Source organism: Haemaphysalis longicornis, unplaced genomic scaffold, assembly GCF_048455015.1.
Source record: "Haemaphysalis longicornis isolate Haplotype H1 unplaced genomic scaffold, Haemaphysalis longicornis Haplotype H1 scaffold_4, whole genome shotgun sequence".
Lineage (NCBI taxonomy): Eukaryota > Metazoa > Arthropoda > Arachnida > Ixodida > Ixodidae > Haemaphysalis > Haemaphysalis longicornis.
The window spans coordinates 16,324,591-16,345,948 of record NW_027526361.1 but is presented as its reverse complement, the minus strand read 5'-3'; the positions used below and the strand labels follow the sequence as shown (position 1 = coordinate 16,345,948).

At 48.3% G+C, this 21,358-nt stretch overlaps 1 protein-coding gene across 3 annotated transcripts; it reads right to left on the bottom strand.

The window, feature by feature from the left end:
- Positions 1 to 4,217: 4,217 nt before the first annotated feature.
- Positions 4,218 to 19,369, bottom strand: LOC144178307 (glycogen synthase kinase-3 beta-like). 3 transcript variants are annotated; one of them, XM_077706056.1, is made up of 6 exons: positions 18,929 to 19,369; positions 18,693 to 18,770; positions 18,242 to 18,627; positions 18,049 to 18,179; positions 17,462 to 17,949; positions 4,218 to 4,514 (listed from the first exon to the last, which is right to left on the bottom strand). In XM_077706056.1, the coding sequence occupies exons 1-6, from the start codon at positions 19,014 to 19,016 to the stop codon at positions 4,366 to 4,368; spliced, it is 1,320 nt and encodes a 439-aa protein (XP_077562182.1). In that variant the 5' UTR covers positions 19,017 to 19,369; the 3' UTR covers positions 4,218 to 4,365. The 3 variants fall into 3 exon arrangements, with proteins under 3 accessions (XP_077562182.1, XP_077562183.1, XP_077562184.1); XM_077706057.1 differs by having other exon boundaries at positions 18,693 to 18,746; XM_077706058.1 differs by lacking the exon at positions 18,693 to 18,770 and having other exon boundaries at positions 18,929 to 19,366.
- Positions 19,370 to 21,358: the final 1,989 nt, after the last annotated feature.

Below are 21,358 nucleotides of genomic sequence, written 5' to 3'. Positions count from 1 at the left end.
GGTCAATATTAATCCGAAGCCCTCCACTACGGCGCCTCATTGCCTGCGATAAGTCAGCGCGTTAAATTCTACAATAAAATACCATTTTTCGTGATAGACCAATTTAACTAGGTTAAGTTATGTAGCCAAGTATCCTAACAAAACTGCAAGTTAGTTTAAAAATATCTTATGCTTTTTGGCCACTGACGCCGACTACTCTTCGACCAATCTCCCTGACCTCATGCATCGGTAAACTCTTCGAACACCTAGTACATCAGCGCCTCACCGCATACCTGGAAGACCACAACCCCTACTCTTTCACAATGTTTGGTTTTCGGCAACACCCATCTACTCAACACATCCTCCTGCAGCTCAAGGTGGACCACCCGAGCCGCACCTCTCCCAAAACAATCTTAACGGTCGACGTCAAGGGTGCATTTGACAACGTCACCCACGAAGCCATACTGGAAAACCTGAGTACCATGAACTGCGGCGTAAATACCTTTCGCTTTGTAAAAGCCTTCCTTGAGGAAAGAACAGCTACACTCCGACTCGGCCCTCTACTCTTGCCTACTTTCCACACCCTGGCAAAGGGCACACCACAAGGATCGGTTATTTCGCCTCTTCTCTTTAATATAGCTCTGCTTCACCTCCCTGGCAAACTGCTAGCCATTCCTGGCCTACGCCACGCATTCTACGCTGATGATCTGACTCTGGACCACCCAAGGCTCTAGTGGTGAACAACAGGACATCCTTCAGCAAGCCGTCGACACCACTACTGCTTACCTTCAGCCCAGGGGATTGACCTGCGAGCCATCTAAGTCCACCCTACTGGTCCTCCGCGCCCGCACAAGAGGCCGCCCGGCTGCGCCCACCCCTGACCCACAGGTCACCATAAGTGGCTCTTCTATCCCCCAAGTTACCACGCTCAGGATATTAGGCGTTCCCTTCCACTGGGATGGTTCAGGCTCTGCCCTACTCCCCCAACTGCACCGAACAGTCTCCCAGCTCATCCACCTTATACGCCGAATCCGGGGATCGGCATACGGTCTAAAAGAGCCAGACACTTGCCGTCTTGTCCAAGCCCTCGTGGTCAGCCGTCTCACCTACGGAACCCCGTTTGTGAATCTCAGACCCCAAGATACCAGCAAGCTGGACGCCCTAATCCGCAAAACTTACAAAGCTGCCTTGGGCATCCCTACATTTACCTCTACTGACAGTCTACTCCAACTTGGGCTGCATAATACCCTCAGCGAAATTCTGGAAGCCCAACGAACCTCACAGCTACAACGGTTGGCCCTTACTCCCACTGGCAGGAACGTGCTTTGCACCATTGGCCGGTCCACCCAGTCTGCAACTCACGAGCATCCCTCTGCACATTCACCAGCGGCTTAGGGTCGCTCCAATCCTGAAACATATGCATCCGACGTTCAATAGGGGAAGGCGAGAAGCTCATGTCAGAACGGCCACAAGGCGATATGAAACAGACGCCCAAACGCGCTACACGGATATCGCCCATACTCCCAACGGTTCACACACCACCCTCGTCACCCTGGACTTTACCGGCCATCTCGCCACTGCAGCCACCTACAAGCAGCTACCAGTTCCCACAGCAGAGGCACTCGCCGTCGCTCATGCGACCACCACCCACCAAAAACAGCCCTACCTAACCATCATCACCGATTCTCAGCAAGCATGCCGGTGGTATCAAGCTGGCCTGGCACCCCCTCAAGCTCTTTCCATCTTTCACTGTTTCCCCGAAGAAATAGAGATAACAATAGTTTGGACCCCTGGCCACTCTGGTCTTGCTGGGAATGAAGCAGCCCATGCCGCAGCCCGCGCTCTCCACAACCGGGCACTCCCCTCTGCAAGGCTAGATACCACAGGTCATCCAGATTCCGCAAGCACCACCTTAACACCGCTGGACTCTGCCTATAGCTCCATCCTTTCCCACTACACAAACAACAGAAGGTAACCTCCTCCTCACCCATCCCTTACCCCACATGAAGCCTATGTCTATCGCCGCCTTCAGACAGAAACTTTCTATAATCACACGATTTTCTCACACATCTCCCCATCCCTCTTCCCCCATAACTGCCAAGCGTGTGACCTTCCTCTTACCACCTTCCACCTAGTCTTCTCCTGCCCGCAGCACCCAACCCCCCTTCACTCCCCCACCCTTGAGCAGTGGGAGTCCGCTCTGACCAGCTCGGGAATCGGCGCAGGCTCGCGGCCTCCTGGACATGGGAGGCTGACCACTTCCCCTTCCCTCTCCCCTAAAGCTCAAATAAATGTCGCTCAAAGAATTAGACGAAGTTTTGTTTCCTTTAGGCATCCAAAACGAAGAGGCGAAGAGCCAAGTTTCACTTTGTTTTATGCCAAAAAGAAAGTAAAACTTTTCTTTAGTCTTGGGCAGTAACAAGTTACTTTTTCAGTAACTTGTGCAAGTGCAACTAGGTACTTCTGAAAAAGGTTGGAGGAACTTGTAACTAACTTTTTTGCACAGTAACTTACGGGAAGTATCGTTAGTTACTTCTTTTATAAAAATTATCCAACAGTAACACAGATTAAAGGCAGACGTACAGGTAGAGCTTTCCTTTTTTTTTTTTTTTCAGACTACTTTTTTTCCCATATCCTCTCCACCTTTCACTTTTCCACAACACGGCTCCCCTTGCAGTTCAGGAGAGGTAGTCACACCTAGTATTATTTTCCCTGCAGAAGACCAAGGATGGAGGTCAGTATTTAGGGGGGTATCTTGTAAGTTTTCATTTGTCTCAAGTTGAGCGAAAAGAAGAAAAAGCAAGAAACTGGCAATTAGACCTCCGAAAAGAGGGAAGTTGAAGGATGCCAACTTTGAGAAACAACTCGTCTAAAGTTGCAATAATTTTTGCAAATACATTTCCTGACACCAAGGGTGCATTAACAAAAAATTTGATGGAACAAAATGAGGTGTGCAGAACGATTGTTGGTGTTGGGCTTGAGTGTTGCATAACATAGCACAGCACCCATTCCTCATGGCGCACCGGTTACGCTTGCCAATGTAATGAATGCTTTGTAGATCTAGATTTCGTGCCAATTTCAACACAAAACTTTACAATCAGACAAAAGGTGGCAACTCAACAGCTACTTTTGAGCTCTTAATCTGTGATGCGACAGGACTGATGCCAGCCAAATCAATCGAACAGTAATAGTCAAGAGCTCGCAGCAGGAATTGTGTTCCAAACCGAACAATGTTATTTTGTGGCAAGGCAATTAATTTTAATAACATGAATAGCAAACAAATGGAAGGAGCAGTGGGGCTGCTGCACCAACCCCAGTGGCTCGCAATAGTGAGACAGCTCTTGATGTGGATTAAGAGCAAATCTTGCCTGCCATTTTCTCAAGGGGCGCATCGAGGGTTCAGATGAGCTTAAGTTGCCTATCCCAGTCACCTTTACTGCCTTTTAGAAAATCCCACGGCTACATGGTTACGCAGCATTGGGTCACGACACACCAAGGCACCCAACTAAGTTTTGTCAAGTCTGATCAAAGGTGCAAAACTTCTTGTTTCCCCTTGATGGCATCGAGTCAGCATAGAGACTGCCTGCTTTGGCTACTCCCCCACAGAGCCCTTGCCATGTCATATTATGGCACAGTAAGCGGGATTTGGAATCCATCGCTTCAAACAAATTGCAAACAAGCAGCAATGTTTTTCGTTGAACCTAATTGAAAGCGGCACAAGCTGCCAAATCCACTCCCTTGACAGAGATAAAGGATAAGAAAATGAGCGGGTGCCGGGAACATTCAATAACAAGCTACATGGGATGAAAAGAACAGAAAGCGGGGAATGTAGCCCCCTCTGCACGAAACCTCCAAGCCTCTGAATCAATCGGTTTCCCCACGTACCCCGTTCTTCTTCTGAAGTGGCTAGATGCCCGAGACATCTGTTGCTGATGCTTTTTAAATTTGCAAAAATATATGTATATATATTTAGCACTTATTTTGTGCCTACAGTGTGATCACGGATGCTTGCTGCTTTGGTGCAGTAGTGGCTTGACAGCCCCAGCCGTTGGCATCTTGTACAAGGTGTCTGTTCACACCGACTGAATTTTGTGAATGGCCGCATCGACGGGCACCTCATTCTTCCCTGGAAAACGATGCCACCAGTCACCGTGATGTGCCTCCTTGCACTCGGCCTGCAGTGGTGGGGGAGGGCAGGGCTTTCCAAAGCCTCTGCTCGGGGCCCGACACACAGGGGAGGCAGCAGATGGGAAACGTTTATTCTCTGGCACTACACGGGTGGTCGGTCTAAAACTCTAATGCCACACAATAAATAGCGGGGCGGTCTGGGAGAGGGGCCTCCCCCCACACACGGTATGTACACGCCTATGTACACACACACTTTATTTACACGGGGCCACTGTTGGAGGTAGACGCCTCGGAAGGCTCGGACGCCGCCGCCGCCGCCGCCGACGGAGCAGCCGCCTCGGGGGCCATGCCTCCCCGCAAGTGCGCCGGGATCAGCGTGGCGTTCAGCTGCGGCTCCAGGGACAGCTCTGCGCATGCAGTGAAGAAGAGAAACGTCACCCGACAAGCAGCAGGCACCCAACGTTTTTGCAAGCACTTCTCGACAGGACACTCATACCAGTCCTACACGGCACAAGTTGACGCGACACGGTTCTCATACACCTAATAGAAATTCCTTCCAAGTCAAAACATCTGCACCAATGACAGTGTCAGCACTGCAGTAACGTGCAACAGCACAGTGCATTCAATGTGTGTCATGATGGACATTATAGAATACCATACGCACTCGTGAAGAGCACTTTTTCTGAAGTACAGAGCACTTTAGGGGCTAGCCTTTTCGTTGTATATCGCTCGCTGGACCAATGTACAGCCATACAGCGTTCCGTCGTAGCGGATGTCGTCGCGGCATCCCACAGAGGCTTCGAAAGCCAAGCGGTCTATACAGTCATAAGCATTCGAAACTCGTGAACCACTGGCGTCTGTTATACATCTCCCTGTTGTTTAGCATTAAGAAAACTGCAGGTACATTTGAGGCAAAATAGACAGAATTAACCGGCAGCGCCCGCGTTCATTTAGTTAGGAACGCTCGTTCGGTTGGTTTTTACAAAAGTGGCAGCGCAATGCCGGCATGGGCGGGAGGAAAAGCAAGCACAAAAAGAACCGAACTTCCGCTGGCGCAGTTTCAGGCAGGAGGCGCGCAAGCACTGCGAAGGCGGGAAATTTGAATTGCACTGGGTGGTAGCAGTGAGCGGATAACGGCGCTGCAACCCATTATGGTGAATCACTGCACCGCCGACAGTTTTCACATTGAGTGGAACGGTATTAATTTCTTAACATCTCGACAGTATTTAGCTCTTGCATGGTGAAGAGGCAGAGCTGTCTTGTGGCCCATGTTATTCCTTTTAGAAAACTTTAACAGCTACGTACATTAAGAAAAACACCAACCAGGCAATGTAGGATTGGTTCATGAGGCATTCATCACCCAGCTACAAGCCTTGTTAGAGTTGTCGCCTCTGCTACCACCATCCAAAGATAACGCACTGCTGTATGATCTTTGCACTGATTAGGGACTGTCTGACCTTGTGCATAACAATAGGCAAGCCTTGGAAATCAGAAAGCTGACCCTATCTAATCTCTGATGCATGCAAATGCAATCTAAATGCTCGTTAAATAGGGCTCGTGGCTATACTGTAGTATGGAATGAGATAGAACGCACTCAAACTCCCTGCGCACACAAGAACTGCCACAATATCACTCTGATATAACTTAGCCTCACTCATAAATGCCCAACACTGAAACAGAGCAGTTGAGGCGTTAAAGGGGTCCTGAAATGCCTTCCGCCGATGCATGGATGTACATGTAACCAAATAAAGCAATGTATTAGCAATCTCCTCCTGCAAGAATTTTGTTAAAGCGATGAGTATTAGCTGAGAAATCGTAAATCAAAAACCGCGAATTATCGTCGCGCCGTATTTCCTCCTCCTTTCAACTGTTTCTTCGCTGTTGGCCTCCCCTCCCATGATGCTCCGCTCTTCAGCGGTGACGTACTTCCGCTATTGCGCTCCCACAGACTGCCGTCTGCTACGGGCCAGCTCTTTCGGCTTTTTCATCTCTGTAGACACCATGGACACAGGCTGGAAAAGCGAACGAATGACCTGGCCGCATGTGTGCGGCCTGGCCTTGCCCTTTCGCGGTGCACGTAGCTGCAGTTGGTATCGGCGGCGAACTCGCAGCCGCGTGGGGAGAATCGTGCGCTCGTTCCCTTTGGTGCACCGCGCACTGTTTATCCAAAAAGCGCGGTCTCAGATGTGGCCCCGCTGGTGCCGGGTGTTATTTTGCGGTGGTTGTAATTCCTACTACCGGCGGCATGTGAAAAAAGACATTTTCAACCGACACAGAACCCGTGCACAAAACGCGCCGGATCGGATCGCTTTATGAGCGGCGATGAACGTGAAGGCGAAGAGCAAACCAACGCTGCACTCGATCAGCGAGAACCCGTGTTCTGACAAGCTGCACCCATGTGTTGCATTCAACACTGACGGGAAAGCGTTTGTTTGCACTTGTTTGGATAGTCGTAAAATGTCCAAACACTCCGGCACTCCGCTAGCAGATCAGCCGGCGAGACATTTCGGAAAACATTTGACAGATGGCGCCGTATGCATTAGTGTGTCGCTACGCAAAACTGATGAGACGCTCTATAAAACTCCCATCGCGGTGTCACGTAGCGGGACGCAAAAATTTAGCGTTTAGCGTATGCAAAGGCCACAAACGCTGTACTAAAACTCTATTAGCAGCAAAATAGCGTGCGTATGTGAAACCGCTTGCGTTTACAAAGCTGCACGCCGAGCGCGTACGTTTAAACCTAGTGACATCGTTTAAATACACTGGCAAGCACAGTGTAACGTAGTCAGATATCAACCGTATGCTCAGGCGACAAGCAAGAGCTTGTTTTATGTGGGGCGGAGATTGCGCATAAAGGCCCGTTCGCACTTGCGACGAAAGCGAGTGAGAGCGGCAGGAATTCCGTCCATTTGTCGCGCGACGATCGTTTTTGTCGAATGGTCGGGACAAATTTTGGTTGCGCGACAGAATTCCCGTCGCTTTCGCTCGCTTTCGTCGCAAGCGGGAATGGAAAGTTCTGCCGCTGCCGTGTGCTACGCAGCTCGGAGGTAACCGCGCGATCTGCTCGGGCCGGATGAACGCGCACACTCCCGCACGGCAGCGCCCCAAGCGGCAGACGGCCGCGTACATCGCTCCCGGCGCCCGCCTGGAGCCCGCCCTCGGCACACTAGCCAGTATATTTCAGGCACTATAATGGAGGAAAGATTTTTTGCTTCCGATGAACCTAGTTCTTTGCCCCTGTGTTTTTAAATACGTGAAGTGGTTAGCACGTCGTCCTCACGAAGCTCTGTATCGTCGTAGCATCGCTGATTGTCCGAACGAAGCTTGCAGCTAAGCCAATGCAGCGACCGAAGCTGTGTGTGTGTGTGTGTGCATCGCCTCCTGTGTGTTGTGGACGCGTTCGTTTCGCGATGAAATGCGACATTGTACTTCTGCGGGTGGATAGTGCTTCCCATGGTCTGGATTATCTTTCTCGAACGACGTACCACTCAACCTCGCATGGGGTATGTGCAGTGTGCCTGGCTAAAAGCCTTCTCGCTTGCGCGCCAGAGTTGTGACTTGCTGCTCGTCCCCGCAAACCACGCGCGAGGTGAGTGCCGAAGTTACGACGGGCAGGAGGAGGAACCCATCGTCTTCCAATCGCGGTTCAGACTTGCAACGCATGTTGTGACGTTGTGTTCGTTCGAAACGCATCTCTGGATTGTTTTGAAGTGGAATAAAATGTATCCGTCAAACCCGGGCATTCGGCTCAGGGCGTTCTCTGCGATTGCACCAAAGAAGTGCCACGGGACTTTCTTTATGGTACGTACTCACGTAAGATAAAATCCACGTCGTGTTATGGCCGTGTTGCATTCAACACAAACGGTTAAGCGTTTGTTTACACTTGTTTCGTTTGTCGTAAAATGTCAAAGCACTCCGGCACTCCGCTGGCAGATCAGCCGGCGAGCCGACGCTGAGCAGACGACTAATCTCTTTGCCGGAAGTGCGTGAAAAAGCCGCCCAATAGCAGGATGTCTAGCTCATGACGAACATCTGGGAATCGATGATGTAGACATGTGAAGATGGCGGCGTCCAAAAACACGAAGGAAAGGGTGAGAAAAAAGCGACAAACTTTGCAACAAAAGTGTGAGCTTTCCGCTGCGCGTAAAAGAGTAATACTTGGCACAGGTGACGTTGGCGACCCAATCTAGCGATTGCGCTAGTTCATTTAGTGTGCTCAAAATGCCTTTCAGGGCCCCTTTAAATGCGTGAGGTAATGTTTTTGATTCTGGCCACGGAGGCTGTATTTCTGACGGGGCGACAACACAAAAACACAGGTGCGCACAAAATTGCGGTGCACATTCTCTATAGAGATCCCAAGGTCTAATGAGAACAGTGATCCCACTACAGTGCACCTTGCAGCCCAAGATCAGCTTCAGTGTGTTAGCTCCAAATTTCGATCACACTTTTAGCCTTGCACACGACAATACCACTACAAACCCCTCGGGGATGCTCCTAGTCTGAACTTTTAAAAAGAGAAGTAGAATTTGGTTGCAGAGGAGAACGCAGATAAATCCCCTCTTACAAATCCGTGCTCGGCATTCCATGTACAGGTGCCCTCAAAAGTAATTGGAACACGGCCTCGGAAATTTACCGAATTTTTTTCTTCTGGGAACTGCCAGACTGTGTTTGTGTAATTTGTAATATTCACAAACCCGTGTTCCACTTACTTATGATGGAACCTGTACTTGACTAAGATAAGATTTCAAAAAATGAATTAGCCAGCACCAAAGCAATAATGGCTATTCAAAGTGGCGTGGGTTATCCCACACAATTTTCGAATTCACATCACTAGGAAATGAAAGCACTAGTTAAAAACGGAGTCACCGACCAAATGTTTATTTAAAAAGAGACGTGAAAGCTGAATATTCTGCCCGACCAGATGAGATTTCATCAAAACCAAGATTTCATTAATTAAAGCAATATTAGCTTTTCAAATGCAAAGATGCAAATATCGAAGTTCCTGCAAAATTTTTTGAAACACTTTAGACTTCGTGGAACTCTAATCATAATGAAAAATGAAGGTCTGGCGCACATGCTGCTGCTAAAAATTGTGGCTGCATGCATGTGGTGCAGTGTGGTGACGTCCAGTGCAAAAGCAGGACACATTGCACGAAGGTTGCAGAGCACCGGTGGATCATCTGAATATGGCATTTTTTAAAGGGGCCATGTCGACAAAATGCAAGTTTGGTTCATTTGGAAGATTGCCTCGTTACAACAACACTGATACCACTTTCAACGTAAACTTCGCTCAAATAAGCTGTATAATTACGAAAAAAGGGAATGGCCATGCGACCCACTAGCTCATTCTCCGCACTAGAATAGAACCTATGACGTATTACAAGCAGCTGTGCAATTAACCGAGGCTGGCAAAAGCAAATGCAAGTTAGGCAAAGCTTATAAGCTTGCAAAATGAGCTATTTGTGCTTAAATTTAATGCATATTCTTTTTATAGCAGCAACAATGGTGGGATAAAAAATGAAAGTTACAAAAGTACATGTAAACATAGAAGCACCAGTGCGTACACTATACTCGTTATAGGCACCGTGCAGTGAACAGAGGGCGACACTGAGCCGCGACACCCAGCGCCGCCATCGGGGAGAAAGAAAAATACTGAGTCGGCCGCCGCTCGCCAGCGTGCTCGTGTTTCGGTTGCGCTCCTGATTGGCGGCACCGGATGAAATGTAGAATACGCAATTTTTAACTTTTATATTAACTAAAACATACGGCAGTAATTCTACCGCACCAGGCTAGGAATAGACTGAAGGACTGAACTGTTGACTACGCGTACGGAGGAAGGGGTCAAGTGATATTGACTTCTCAGCATAGCCAGAACCAGGTGGAGCATTTCGTGCGCACATTTTCACGTTTCCACATTGTTTTTTTCCAGTGAATTTGTGTTTCAGCTAGAAAGCACAAATTAATTAGCTGTTCACAGCATTGGAGAGAAGCCGTTTTGTTTGTATTCTTGAAATCGGACCACCGTGGTTTTGCGAGTACGGTGCTCCGTCTCACAGGATCGATTGTTTGGGTGTAGTGCGGTCTGTACGCTGCGCTACGTGCTAGAGCATTGACTTCAAAGCAAGTATAATTACCTTAAATACGCGGGCTCCAATGTGTATCAGGCGGGTGAGAAGCATAGAGAACTGCGAATGAACTGGCGGTGATTTTCGATTGATTTATTGTGCGGTTCGACCCGCCGACGCCAGACAGGCTATGAGGCGCGCCGTAGTGGAGGGATCGGGATTAATTTTGACTACCTGGGGATCTTTCACGTTTCCGGAATCTCGAACACACGGGCGTTTTCACTTTTCGCCTTTATCGGAAAAGCGGCCGCTGTGGCAGGGAAATGAACCTGACGACGATTTTCAATTTCATGGCTTGAATTATCGCCAAACATTCCCAGAATGCGTCCTGCTCCTCGCCCCTGACAGTTCGTTTCCGCTGGTGCCAGTTCGTCCCACCCCGATATCACGGAGCGAGCACGTTTTCTTGCTCCGCGTACGAGGTCAAGCAGTATCGCCTCATGAGCGAAAGGAAGACTCAACCTCTGTGCCTTCCGTCTCCTTTTCCGTGAATACATTCACAACGTACACGGGTTTTGCTGCAAGCCCGCCAGGAAATGCCCGTGAACGATTTAAGACTACCTCTTCCTTTTTACGGGGTACGCAGGGCCTCCAAATATTAGAATAATCATAAACTCCGTTTATTTTTTATTGTTCTCTGATGTTGCTGCTGTGAGCCTCGTTAAAACGGCTTTGTTTTATTGAACAGCATTTATTTGCAGTGCAAATACCACACGCATTGCTTTTATATCTTGTACTGACGTAGGTATTTCGACTTTTTGACAGCTTATTTTCAAACAAATGGCGCTACTTTGTTTAAAAACAATCATATTTTTTCCAAAAAAGGGTTGAGATGTTGCAGCCATCAATTAGTTCTTACAATTAAAATACGGCTGAGTGTTACGTGCCGCATGAATTTTCATTATAAACGCCGCGGAAGAGTCATGCACGATGCAGAGAAACCAACCTATTTATTGTAAGCTTACAACTATTAACAGCTGGCAAACCGATATACTTTACTTTGACAGCAGCATGTAATCTGCTTGGTAGTCATCGCCGTTGTATTTTCTAAAAATTTCACGGAGACATATGCCGCCTGTGAGGCTGTGACCAGCCTTCCCAACTCTGACGATTCAGGGCAGCGAAGGCGGTAGCTTTCCTTCTGGGCTTTGTTTCTTTTAACGCCTCTCAGTCGATAACACTCCATCCTGTCGCCATTGCAGCGTATCCCACAAACTTAAGCCACTTATAGCGCACCTAACCACTTGATAGACGCCTTTGCAAGGGCACGGGCACAGTGCGTAAAGCAGCCGGCTGGCCAGGACGGTGAGGCTCAGCCTACCCAGTGTTGCGCGGAGGCGCGGTAGATGGCGCTGCGCTCGCTCGGCAAACTTGACTGCACGGAGCCTATAGCTGCACAGCAGTCCAGCGCGTTAGGGTTGTCTCACACGACACTGGCCAATTGGCATAAGCGACATCGTCTTATGTGACCCTGTTTGTCGAGCACACCCAACGTTTCACAAAACAATTACTATCAACCGTAACAAAAATAAGCAGCCAGGTGCAAATCTGGCCAAGAAGAAATCGAGTGCGGACAGCAGGCCTGAGCAGTATTGTGGCACCATCGAGAGAATGGAAGGCAGATGAAGCAACAAAAAGACATTTCCTCTTCTGCTGCAGCCGTAGTCAACATTCGTCTCAAATACCTGCCGTGGATACGTAGTCACTGACGTCACGAAACAGATTACCAGGAGGATTAAAATTTTGGCTTAAATTGTGCAATTTCTGAATGAACAAAGCATCAGCTGCTGCCGGAGAAACGCTGGGGACACTATAGAACACCTACCCTGGTATTCTGAGTCCTTCCTCCACTCGAGCCTCCAGTGGAGGAGAGCCTTGAAATCGATTTCCCCATGCATAAGCATTGCCGGAATCTGCTCCTCAGCCGAGTGGAGGGAGCAAATGGAATGGAGGAGGGACTCAATACGGCCACTAATCTTTCAAATGAGAATAACTTGTATTTTGTCTTCATGGCCCCTTTAGCGTTAAAAAACCTGAAGATCCTAAGCCCTCATAGAGCCGTATTACTGCACCGGTTGTATCTTCTCATGCTTTACAGCTTTTACAACTGTGAACTGCCCACTGGACACCTTCAACTTTCTTTACCAAAATATAAAAAGACAGTCAAATGATTCACGCGCTTCCGTGTAATCAGTGTAAGGGTCGCACCTTTTTTCGCAATTCTGACGTAGCAGACGGAGCCATCCCTCCAAAATAAGGGGCGATTCTCAAATGTAGGAGAACACTTGGCATGTTTCCAGCTTTTTAGCGTGCGCATGCACGCACACAGCACAGCACACTGGTGCAGCGCCACTAGGAGAGCTTTCTTGGAGCAGCACCCAATGCTGGTGTGGTAGCGAATTTTCCATACTTCCACCTTTCCCACTCCCACATTGCTGACACAAAGGCAGGCTCACTTGAAACACGCACAAGGCTCACACAACTGAGAACCAATGGTCAAGTGAGAGCACAACTGACCACAGGGCAACTGTCGAGAGAATTGAGCGCGACGCCCAGACAGAAAAAAGGCCTGGTGCGTGCCTTTTCAGTACTGAGAATTCACAGTAGGAAGGCGGTGACAACAGAGAAAGGAACAAGGCTAGGCAGACCCTTCAAGCCCTACAATGGCACATATAGAGGCGTTTGCTATTGAATACTTTGTCCTCTTGTGTACAAGCTCAGATTTGATGATGATGGCTGTTTTTGTGTGGCACAAGGCCAAATAGGGCAGAGCGCCAAGAAGATTACAGATATAAAGAAACAGTGGGGTAACGACATTTTGGCAGTCGAACTAGAAGACAGATGGGTCAAAAACAACTAAAAACGCTGGTGTATATGGCCAGGCAATGGTTATGTGCGACACGAAATGTGCTGCAAAAATCTAATTTCGAACAAATAGTTAGAAACTCACTTAAGAGGAATGATAAGATCGTTTGTCAAAAAAAAAAATGATGGATGGAGTGGCCATGTGGTCCGCAGAGTTGTGGGAAGTGTTTGTGCTGAGCTGAGCTGGCACAGGGGCCAGTAGCGATTGTCAGACTGCACCACGGGGCTTGTGTGGAATGCAGATAGGCACCGCAGGGATTGCCTACAGCTACCGTCAACAATGCACTCGCCAAAGAAAACAGGTTTGTTGAACAAGATTTGCAGATACGGTCACGTTGGCATGACAGCAGCTATCAGGTTCTAGATAGAAAAGATTGCCCACCGAAAAGATTGCACCATGGGTTTGGCTATGGTCAGAAGGATTTGAAATAGCCCCCAGAAATGTGTACATTATAGACATAACTCACAGCGGCCCTGTGTGCCAGCATGCCCGATTTCAAAATTGCCCCCCCCCCCCCCCTAACTCTCACCCCGGATACACCAAAAAGCGACTTCATGAACCAAACAACTTGCTTACAAGCTGCAGCAGCTTTAAGTAGATATGGTTAATTGATAGCAAAGTGAAATTGGGAGTTGATCACAGCAAGCTGTAGCCTGACTGTTGGAGCTCAGACAGAAGTCATTCAGACAGCACCATTATGTGAGCAATGACGTGTTTTCATGTATAGCCAACGTAGCATACTTTCCCGCCTTGTGAATGGCACAGGCATAGATAGCTTCCTTGTCTTCCCCTTCACAGGAGGTTTTTAGTTGCTTTTGGACTGCTGGTGTCCAACTGATCATTCTTCACTCACAAAAAAATCATAAGCTGGAAGTGTTAACAGCAATGCCTATTTCCTTCAATTTGACGGGCACGTAAGCATAGCATCAACAGGCACACCTGTATATTGTCGCCCCCACAAGTACAGCAGACACATACAGGAAGCGAACACCAGTGTCATGCCATTAGAGAGTTTTAGCATATTGTAACAGTGTTTTAGTTACCGTTAAACGAGTTACCAGAAGCCGGAGTTTCCGTTTACCGTTGAAAACAGATGGACACGTTCTAGCACGTCGTTTGCAGTTTACGCATTCCGCCTTAACGGCCGCTGTTGTTCAGGTAGCGACATTTGACGAATTAGTCTCAAAACGAACAACGCAAAACCTTGTTGCCCAGAAATGATTGTTTATGCATGAAATAGCTCGAATTTCAAACTCTTTAGATTAGACGCTAATAATACAGAAATTCTTTTCTGAAATAATTGTAGACATCTCCCATTTAGATTTAAAAAAGAAAACGCGATGCCAATGCCTCCATCTAGTCGGCACAATTAACAAAAAATATCGTAAACGAGAATTCAGGCCTCCGCTAAATATTTCGGCATGAAATAAGTAAAATATGTTGTAGTAATTACTCAATCACCTACAGTTCCTTGCCCAGCACGATACTGGATGCGCAAAAGCGCTTTGCGAGCTCAGGCGAGGCTTAGCACAAGTAGGCGCAGCCACTTTGCTCGCTTATCTGAGGAAAATCGTCATTTGTCGTAGTCATGAGCATAATTTAACAAAAACAAGACGTGAGGGTACACTTCGGCTGCTCAGGAAACTCGGTGGCGACGGTAAAGCCTGTGCCGGCAAGTTACCGTTCACGGTAACTTCTCACACATGCGCAGTAGACTCCCGAAAGCGCGGTAGACGGTAACATAAGCATGGTAATGGTATGCTAAAACTCCCTATTGTTAAAAAGGAACAAAGCCATTTACTTTTGAGACAACACCTCTTTCTCATCACCGCTAGTAGAACACCTGCAAAGCCTTATCCTTACGAACGGACACAAAATAGAAACAGCTAACACAAAGGTTGCGAATGTTTTCATGCAACTGTTGTTGGAATATTAAAAACAACTTTTCTGTGGTAATAGAAACTGCTAATCTAGCAAAAATCGACGGCATGTATTAGAATTTCATATTTGGGTCTAATACTTAAAAATTTACTTAAAGGCATTTTGTAATAATTCTTTTTGTCTGTATTAAATACCCGCAAAGGGTTGAGGAATGTTCAAACTGTTCCCTTTGTTTGCTTTACACCCACTTTTTGCTAGCACAGTGAAGGCTACTTCAACAATAGAACAGAGGTACAACAGATATTTTTGAGAGAAGTGCGCAAAGAACCACGGTAGCATGCTACACCAAAGACCACTACCACATACAGAAGACATAGCCTATGTCAATCAGCAATGTTTCGAAAGATCTTCAGAAGAAAAGGGACGCAGCAACAAAGCAAAAGAAAGCCCACTGCATCTAAAGAAGGTGGCAGCTATGAGCCCGGTGCATTTAAGGCACAAGGGGGTCATGATCTTGTTCTACACTTCAAGTACATCATGACCCCCTACGGGGGTTCCTAAATGAAAACTGTTTTTCTCTAAACTGCATGCTTTGCCCTTTCTCACTGCACGAACACTAATAACTTCGAAATTAATAATTTTAAGAATAAAACTTTCGATGCTCATTGTTTTACTAGTGTGTGTAACAGAATATGAATATTTAAAATGCAATAATAGTCGCATTCAAACATGTCTGACAAAAATGACACTTGTTTTCCTGGTGTTTTTTTTTTCTTCACCGTAACTTTATTTTCACTGTTGGATGTCGAATGTCCCAGTTCACTGCCCGGCCTGCTTGCTTCGAAACACAAGTGCCAAAAAAGATTCCCATTCCTGTCCTCAGTATGTACAACAACAACCCAATGCAGGCAATTTCTGCCAAGAAATCATATTACCAACATTTTTCAGTGCCCAGAGCACTTGGATATTCCATACAGGTGTACGGAATAATGTAACCACGAGATAATTTTAAGGCCAAAATGTTAAAAATTATTCCAGAAACTGGTGACAAGATTTCACTGAGACCTGCAGACGCATGATTAGCATCTAGGGAAACAGGTGGTAGAGAGATGCTACGGAGTAGAATGTGCATTTATCATCCTTGTTCTGCCATCTGGCAGAACAAGGAGCGAAATAAGGATAACTCCTCTCCTGAAGACTAATAAGTGAAGAACAGTGAAGAGCAGATTAAGGAGTGATTAATCTGCATTAATACACAGGAATGAATACACCTGTCAGAATATTCAATGCCCGTATCAATCCCTTCACGAGTAGAATTAACCTCCGACTTCTCATGACAGCAACGCTGAGAAGCACACGAGGGGGCTGAATCAGAGCTCTTGACGAAGCAACGGAAGCAATTCAAACAAATTAGAAATAAACAACTCCCATTTTTGTGTGCCTGGGGCTGCACAGGATAACGCAATAAACTGCAGTTGAATACACATTCATCAGTGGCAGTTTTTCAAACCTCAGAGATGGTCACAGGACAACGCAATGAGCTGTAGTTGAATATACGCTTATCAGTGAGTTTTCAAACCTCACAGATGGTCACAGGACAACGCAATGAACTGTAGTCGAATATACGCTGATCAGTGGAGCTTTAAAACCTCACAGATGGACCCAAAATGACCTGGGAGTATTTCTTTCAAAACCTTGCCTAAAGTACACGGGTCCTGGCTCTGCTACAAGCATTTGCAGGGCAACCAGCTGTCCCACCCTATGCTCGTGGGTCAAAGACATTCATGGGGTTCTCAAAAGTTTTTCAGAATTGCCCTCACCAAAAGTTCCCATAGCTTGCTTCAGTCTTCTTTGTGTGAACCTTCCTGCCCACAATGATGTCTCTCTAGGATCACCCAAGAAGTGCCATGACAATAACTGGCTAAACCAAACCACTCTGGAATTGCTTAGTGTAGTATGCATTAGTGCAACACCAGGTTCGCACACACAGAGACTAATGTTGCACTGGTAGGCACGTTTTGTAGTGCCTATTGGCTGTAATCTGTCATATCTGCTGTTATATTCGACAGCAACCCACAGCAACGCATAGTCTGGTTATTATCATGTGTGTAAAGGCCTGCTAATTTTCCGTTTTGATCTCTTGTGTTTCAGACTCCTCGTACGCCAATGCTTGGCACTTACACTGGCAAAAAGTTAGTTCTTCACACTCTTTAGAGGTGAGAGTGCTTACACCCAATCCATAATTAAATTTCAGCTTGGGCAAACCTTGCTTCCATGCTAACAAGGAACACGACAAACAGGATGATCTAGACAAGCCTTACGACGCATATTTGCTGCATTTTTGAGCTTGCATGCACCAACCTCCCCTGTGTATGCATGTTTTACTGATGACAATGCCATGGGACCCGGGTTTGCGAGACAGGCAGCAGCAGCAGCCCTTTCGGGAGCGCAAGCGGGGGCAGAGGAGCGAGGCGAGACTGACCGTGGGGCGTGAAGTCGAAGAGGGGGGGCAGTTCGCGTCCGCTGGGGAGCCGCGTGCCGGGCTCGCGCAGCTCGTCGAAGAAGGCGTGCGCGCAGGCCTGCAGGGGCCCCACGCGGGCGCTGGGCGTGTACTCGAGCAGCCGGGCCACCAAGTCGATGGCCTCGGGGGGCGTGCGTGCGCGGAACACCTTGTGCCACGGGTGCGCCTTGATCTGGGGGAACTTGAACTCCGTGTAGTTGCGGTTCATCTCCCGGATCTGCTCCTTCGACGGAGTGCCCAGCACCTTGATGATCTCCACCAGCTGGTCCACGCCGCTGTCCCCCGGGAAGATAGGCTGGCCCAGCAGCAGCTCGGCCAGCACGCACCCGGCCGACCACACGTCGATCATGGTCGTGTAGTCCGTGGCCCCGAAGATCAGCTCGGGGGCCCGGTAGTAGCGCGAGCAGATGTACGACACGTTCGGCTCCCCCTTGATCAGCAGCTTCGCGCTGCGTTCCAAGGGGAAGGAGGCAGGAGCACGGGTGAGCTGGAAAACTGGCGGAGGAGGAGGAACCCGCAGCGACCGACGAGGGGAGGAGGAGACTCACCTGCCAAAATCGCACAGCTTTAGTACGCCCGTCTCTGGATCCAGCAGCAGGTTCTGGGGCTTGATGTCCCGATGGCAAATGCCCAGGGAGTGGATGTAGGCCAGGCTCCGAAATAGCTGGTACATGTACAGCTGCGCAAAGAGGAGGGTCAGAGCCCGAGACGGTGCACGGGGGAGGGTGCTGGTGCGCTCACCTTGATGAAGGAGATCGGGATAGTCTGCTTGGACTTGCTGTAGTGGCGCGCCACGCGGTAGACCGTCTCGGGGATGTACTCGAGCACCAGGTTCAGGTACACCTCGTCCTTTTTGTCACCGCTCGAGTAGAAGAAGTACTTGAGCTTCACTATGTTACAGTGGTCCAGGCGGCGCATGATCTGCAGTTCGCGGTTCTTGAAGCGCTTGTCCTGCAGCACCTTCTTGATGGCCACCAGGTGGCCCGAGTCCAGCAAGCGCGCCTGGTACACCACCCCGAAGGAGCCATTGCCGATCACCTTGGTGTCGCAGTAGGACACCTCCTGGGGCCGGTCCGGTCCCTGGCCCGGCGTGGCCAGCACCGTGGTCACCTTGGCGCCGTCCTTGCCTGCGACGGCGCCACACTGGAGACTCGCACCACCACCCGCGGGTGCCGACGCTGCTCGCACTTACCGGGCACCAGGTCGATCTCGTTTATGATATTGGTCGCCAGTTCCAGATCCGAATCTAACGTGGCGCAACGCCCGATCCCCATGGGCATGCAAGAGAGAGACAGAGAGGACGACGCGTTGTGCCACGCTGCCCCCCACCCGCCCCGATTCTCGCTTTTTTTTTCTTTTGATTGAGCCACCGGCCCCGTCGCGCTGCGCCATGTTACCGCTGCCGTTAGGCCTACGAACCGTACTTACTGGTTATTTTCACTCCAGCGAGAAAGTTGGGCTGTTGAGGCTGCTTGTTTCCTTCAGCAAAGGAAGTCGTCCTCGGCCGTCCACTCATTATAACGTGCGCTCGGGAAGGTCAAAGTTCCGTGTAGCTTCTACATCACGCTTCCTCGGCAGACGGCAGGGCTGTTTAGGCTTAACATTCAGCTGTCGATACTGTGCCGTCTGCCCTATGCAGCCACTCGTGGCCGACCTCGCCCCGGCTCGGGCCTCCGGGTGACCATGTTCGGCGGCGTCCACTCGACTCCGTAGCACGGCGCCGGGTTTCTCTTTGCTAACCAACGGTACTCCTCCGATCGCAACGCAACTTTGTACGCGCAGCGCACAGGCATTGACCTAAACGTCACCTTCGGCTCGTGTTCGGGCTTGGTCGGCCAGCCTCGGATAAGTTTCGAAATGAGTCGGATAAATTTCGTGCCGACGTCACCCACGCCTAGCAACCGAACTCAAAATAGTAAATGCTCCAGCGTTAAGACCTCGCAAAAACAAGTGACTAAATATGTTTTCTAGGTTACTATTTTGCCACCAGGTGCAGCACATGCTTTAGTGGCCGCTAAGAACATTGTGAAATTTTGTTTCATTATGGGCTTACGAAATCAAGTAAAGTTTATCGGCTATCAACGTCTTTATGTTTCATAGAATTACTATATTTTTGGCAAGGCAAGTCTCATATACTTTAGTGAGAATAGTGAGGAACTGCACGTAAGCGTCGCTACCATCGTCTGCTAAAGCAGTTGACAAACCACTCAACAGTGTAAACATTGTTTATGTATTTATTTATAATATAACCTAAATAATTTATAAAAATATAACCAATTTTAATATTTAAAACTATTTTTTATTAAAAAACTAGAAAACTTTGCTTCCACAAAACTTGTCAGCCACCAAACTTACCCTGCTATGGCGGCGGTGTGAGAAACAAGAAAACATATTTTGCATGAACTGTATGCCACCGTCGAGATACCCTCATATTTTTTGCCACTGCAGCCTTCCAGACACCATAGCCTTGGCAACCGCGCCACCGCGCCGACGGCGCTTCTCCCTGTTCGGTTATTCGCTCTGTTTCCGGCTTCTCTCCACTGAGTTTAAAAATATCAGAAATACCGCTAACGTTGCTGCAGATTTGTATTGGCTTTTACACCTCACTATGACGGACTAGTAGCCTATAATAACACCAAGGTGCTGCTGACGGTACATGTGCGCTAACAAAAGCAAACTATAATTATCAATATATCTCCTTTCTCGCTGGAGTGGTGCAAAGTATGTCAGACACCATAACCAAACTGAGGGGTCCGTTGTTGGTAATCAAGGTTTAACATCATAGCAGCGACAGTGAGAGAATCCACAGCTCTGCCATCAGGAAAAAAAATGTAACAAAGTTGTCTTGCGCGTGTCTGTACAATTAAAATATAACGTGTCCTTGTTCGTCGCCCAAACATTACATTGGGCATAAGACGTACTTCCGATCATATGGTTCCGATATCACGTGCTGGTGAGGGCATCGCCCTTTCACCGCGGCATCCCCTGCTGCCACGCACCACGGATAAATGGAGCGCCAGGGCAGCGTTTTATTCAGTGCCCGAGGAGTGGCGCGACTATACTGGAACCTCGATGCTCCTAAAACCACCGATCAAACAACCGGCAAATGGATCCGGTAAAGTAATATTCCGTGGAATTGAACCAATTTATGGGCGTGCTACATTTTTGCCGGCAAACAACGGCAACGTAATTAATTGAATGGAGGCCGTATGGCTAAAAAATTGGCTATAAAAACTGCAACGTTCCGTATGGCTAAAAAAGCTGCAGCACTCCGCCCTAGGGTGCTTGGACGGATCCTCGGCCCCGCTCCGTACTGCCAACGTTTTTTGCGAGGTTTTACTTCGCGTACGCGCTCGTCGCGGAGTATTCGTGCCACGGGATTTGTGCGGTACATCACTCTCAGTCGTAGGGTTTTCGTAGGGGATCCCGAGTGACCACTTCGGGATGGGACACCTCAGAGCATGACCAGGAAAGGGGAGGTGGCACGCACTGCGCTGTACGCTTGGCAGTGTTATGCGCCCGAATAGCCTTAATTTTTGGTAGTTCTGATTTGAAAAACACTTGTGGTCTAACCAGGCCTAGGCAAGATAGCCTCATCAGAATCTATTTGAGATTTAAATATACTGATACAAGTGGGAAAAAAATATTTTATACAAACACTTTTAAGTTTAAATTTCATCTGACATACCACATTGCCATAAATACCCTCAGAACTACACTGAATTAATAATTGAATATGCTAGTTAATAACTAGCAAGTTCATCGGCTAATGCGCTCGTTATAAGTCCGTGTTCATGAGACAAAACCTAAGTGCACAAACGAACATTAAAGCGTTCTTTTGAAACTATAATAAATACA

Bases quoted from the DNA above. Each gene is read 5' to 3' on its own strand.
- LOC144178307 (XM_077706056.1), bottom strand. From the start codon at position 19,016: ATGAGTGGACGGCCGAGGACGACTTCCTTTGCTGAAGGAAACAAGCAG. The intron at 18,628-18,692 runs GTAAGTGCGAGC...GCGCCGTCGCAG, and splicing joins CGAGATCGACCTGGTGCCCG to GCAAGGACGGCGCCAAGGTG. The intron at 17,950-18,048 runs GTGAGTCTCCTC...CTTGGAACGCAG, and splicing joins AAGCTGTGCGATTTTGGCAG to CGCGAAGCTGCTGATCAAGG.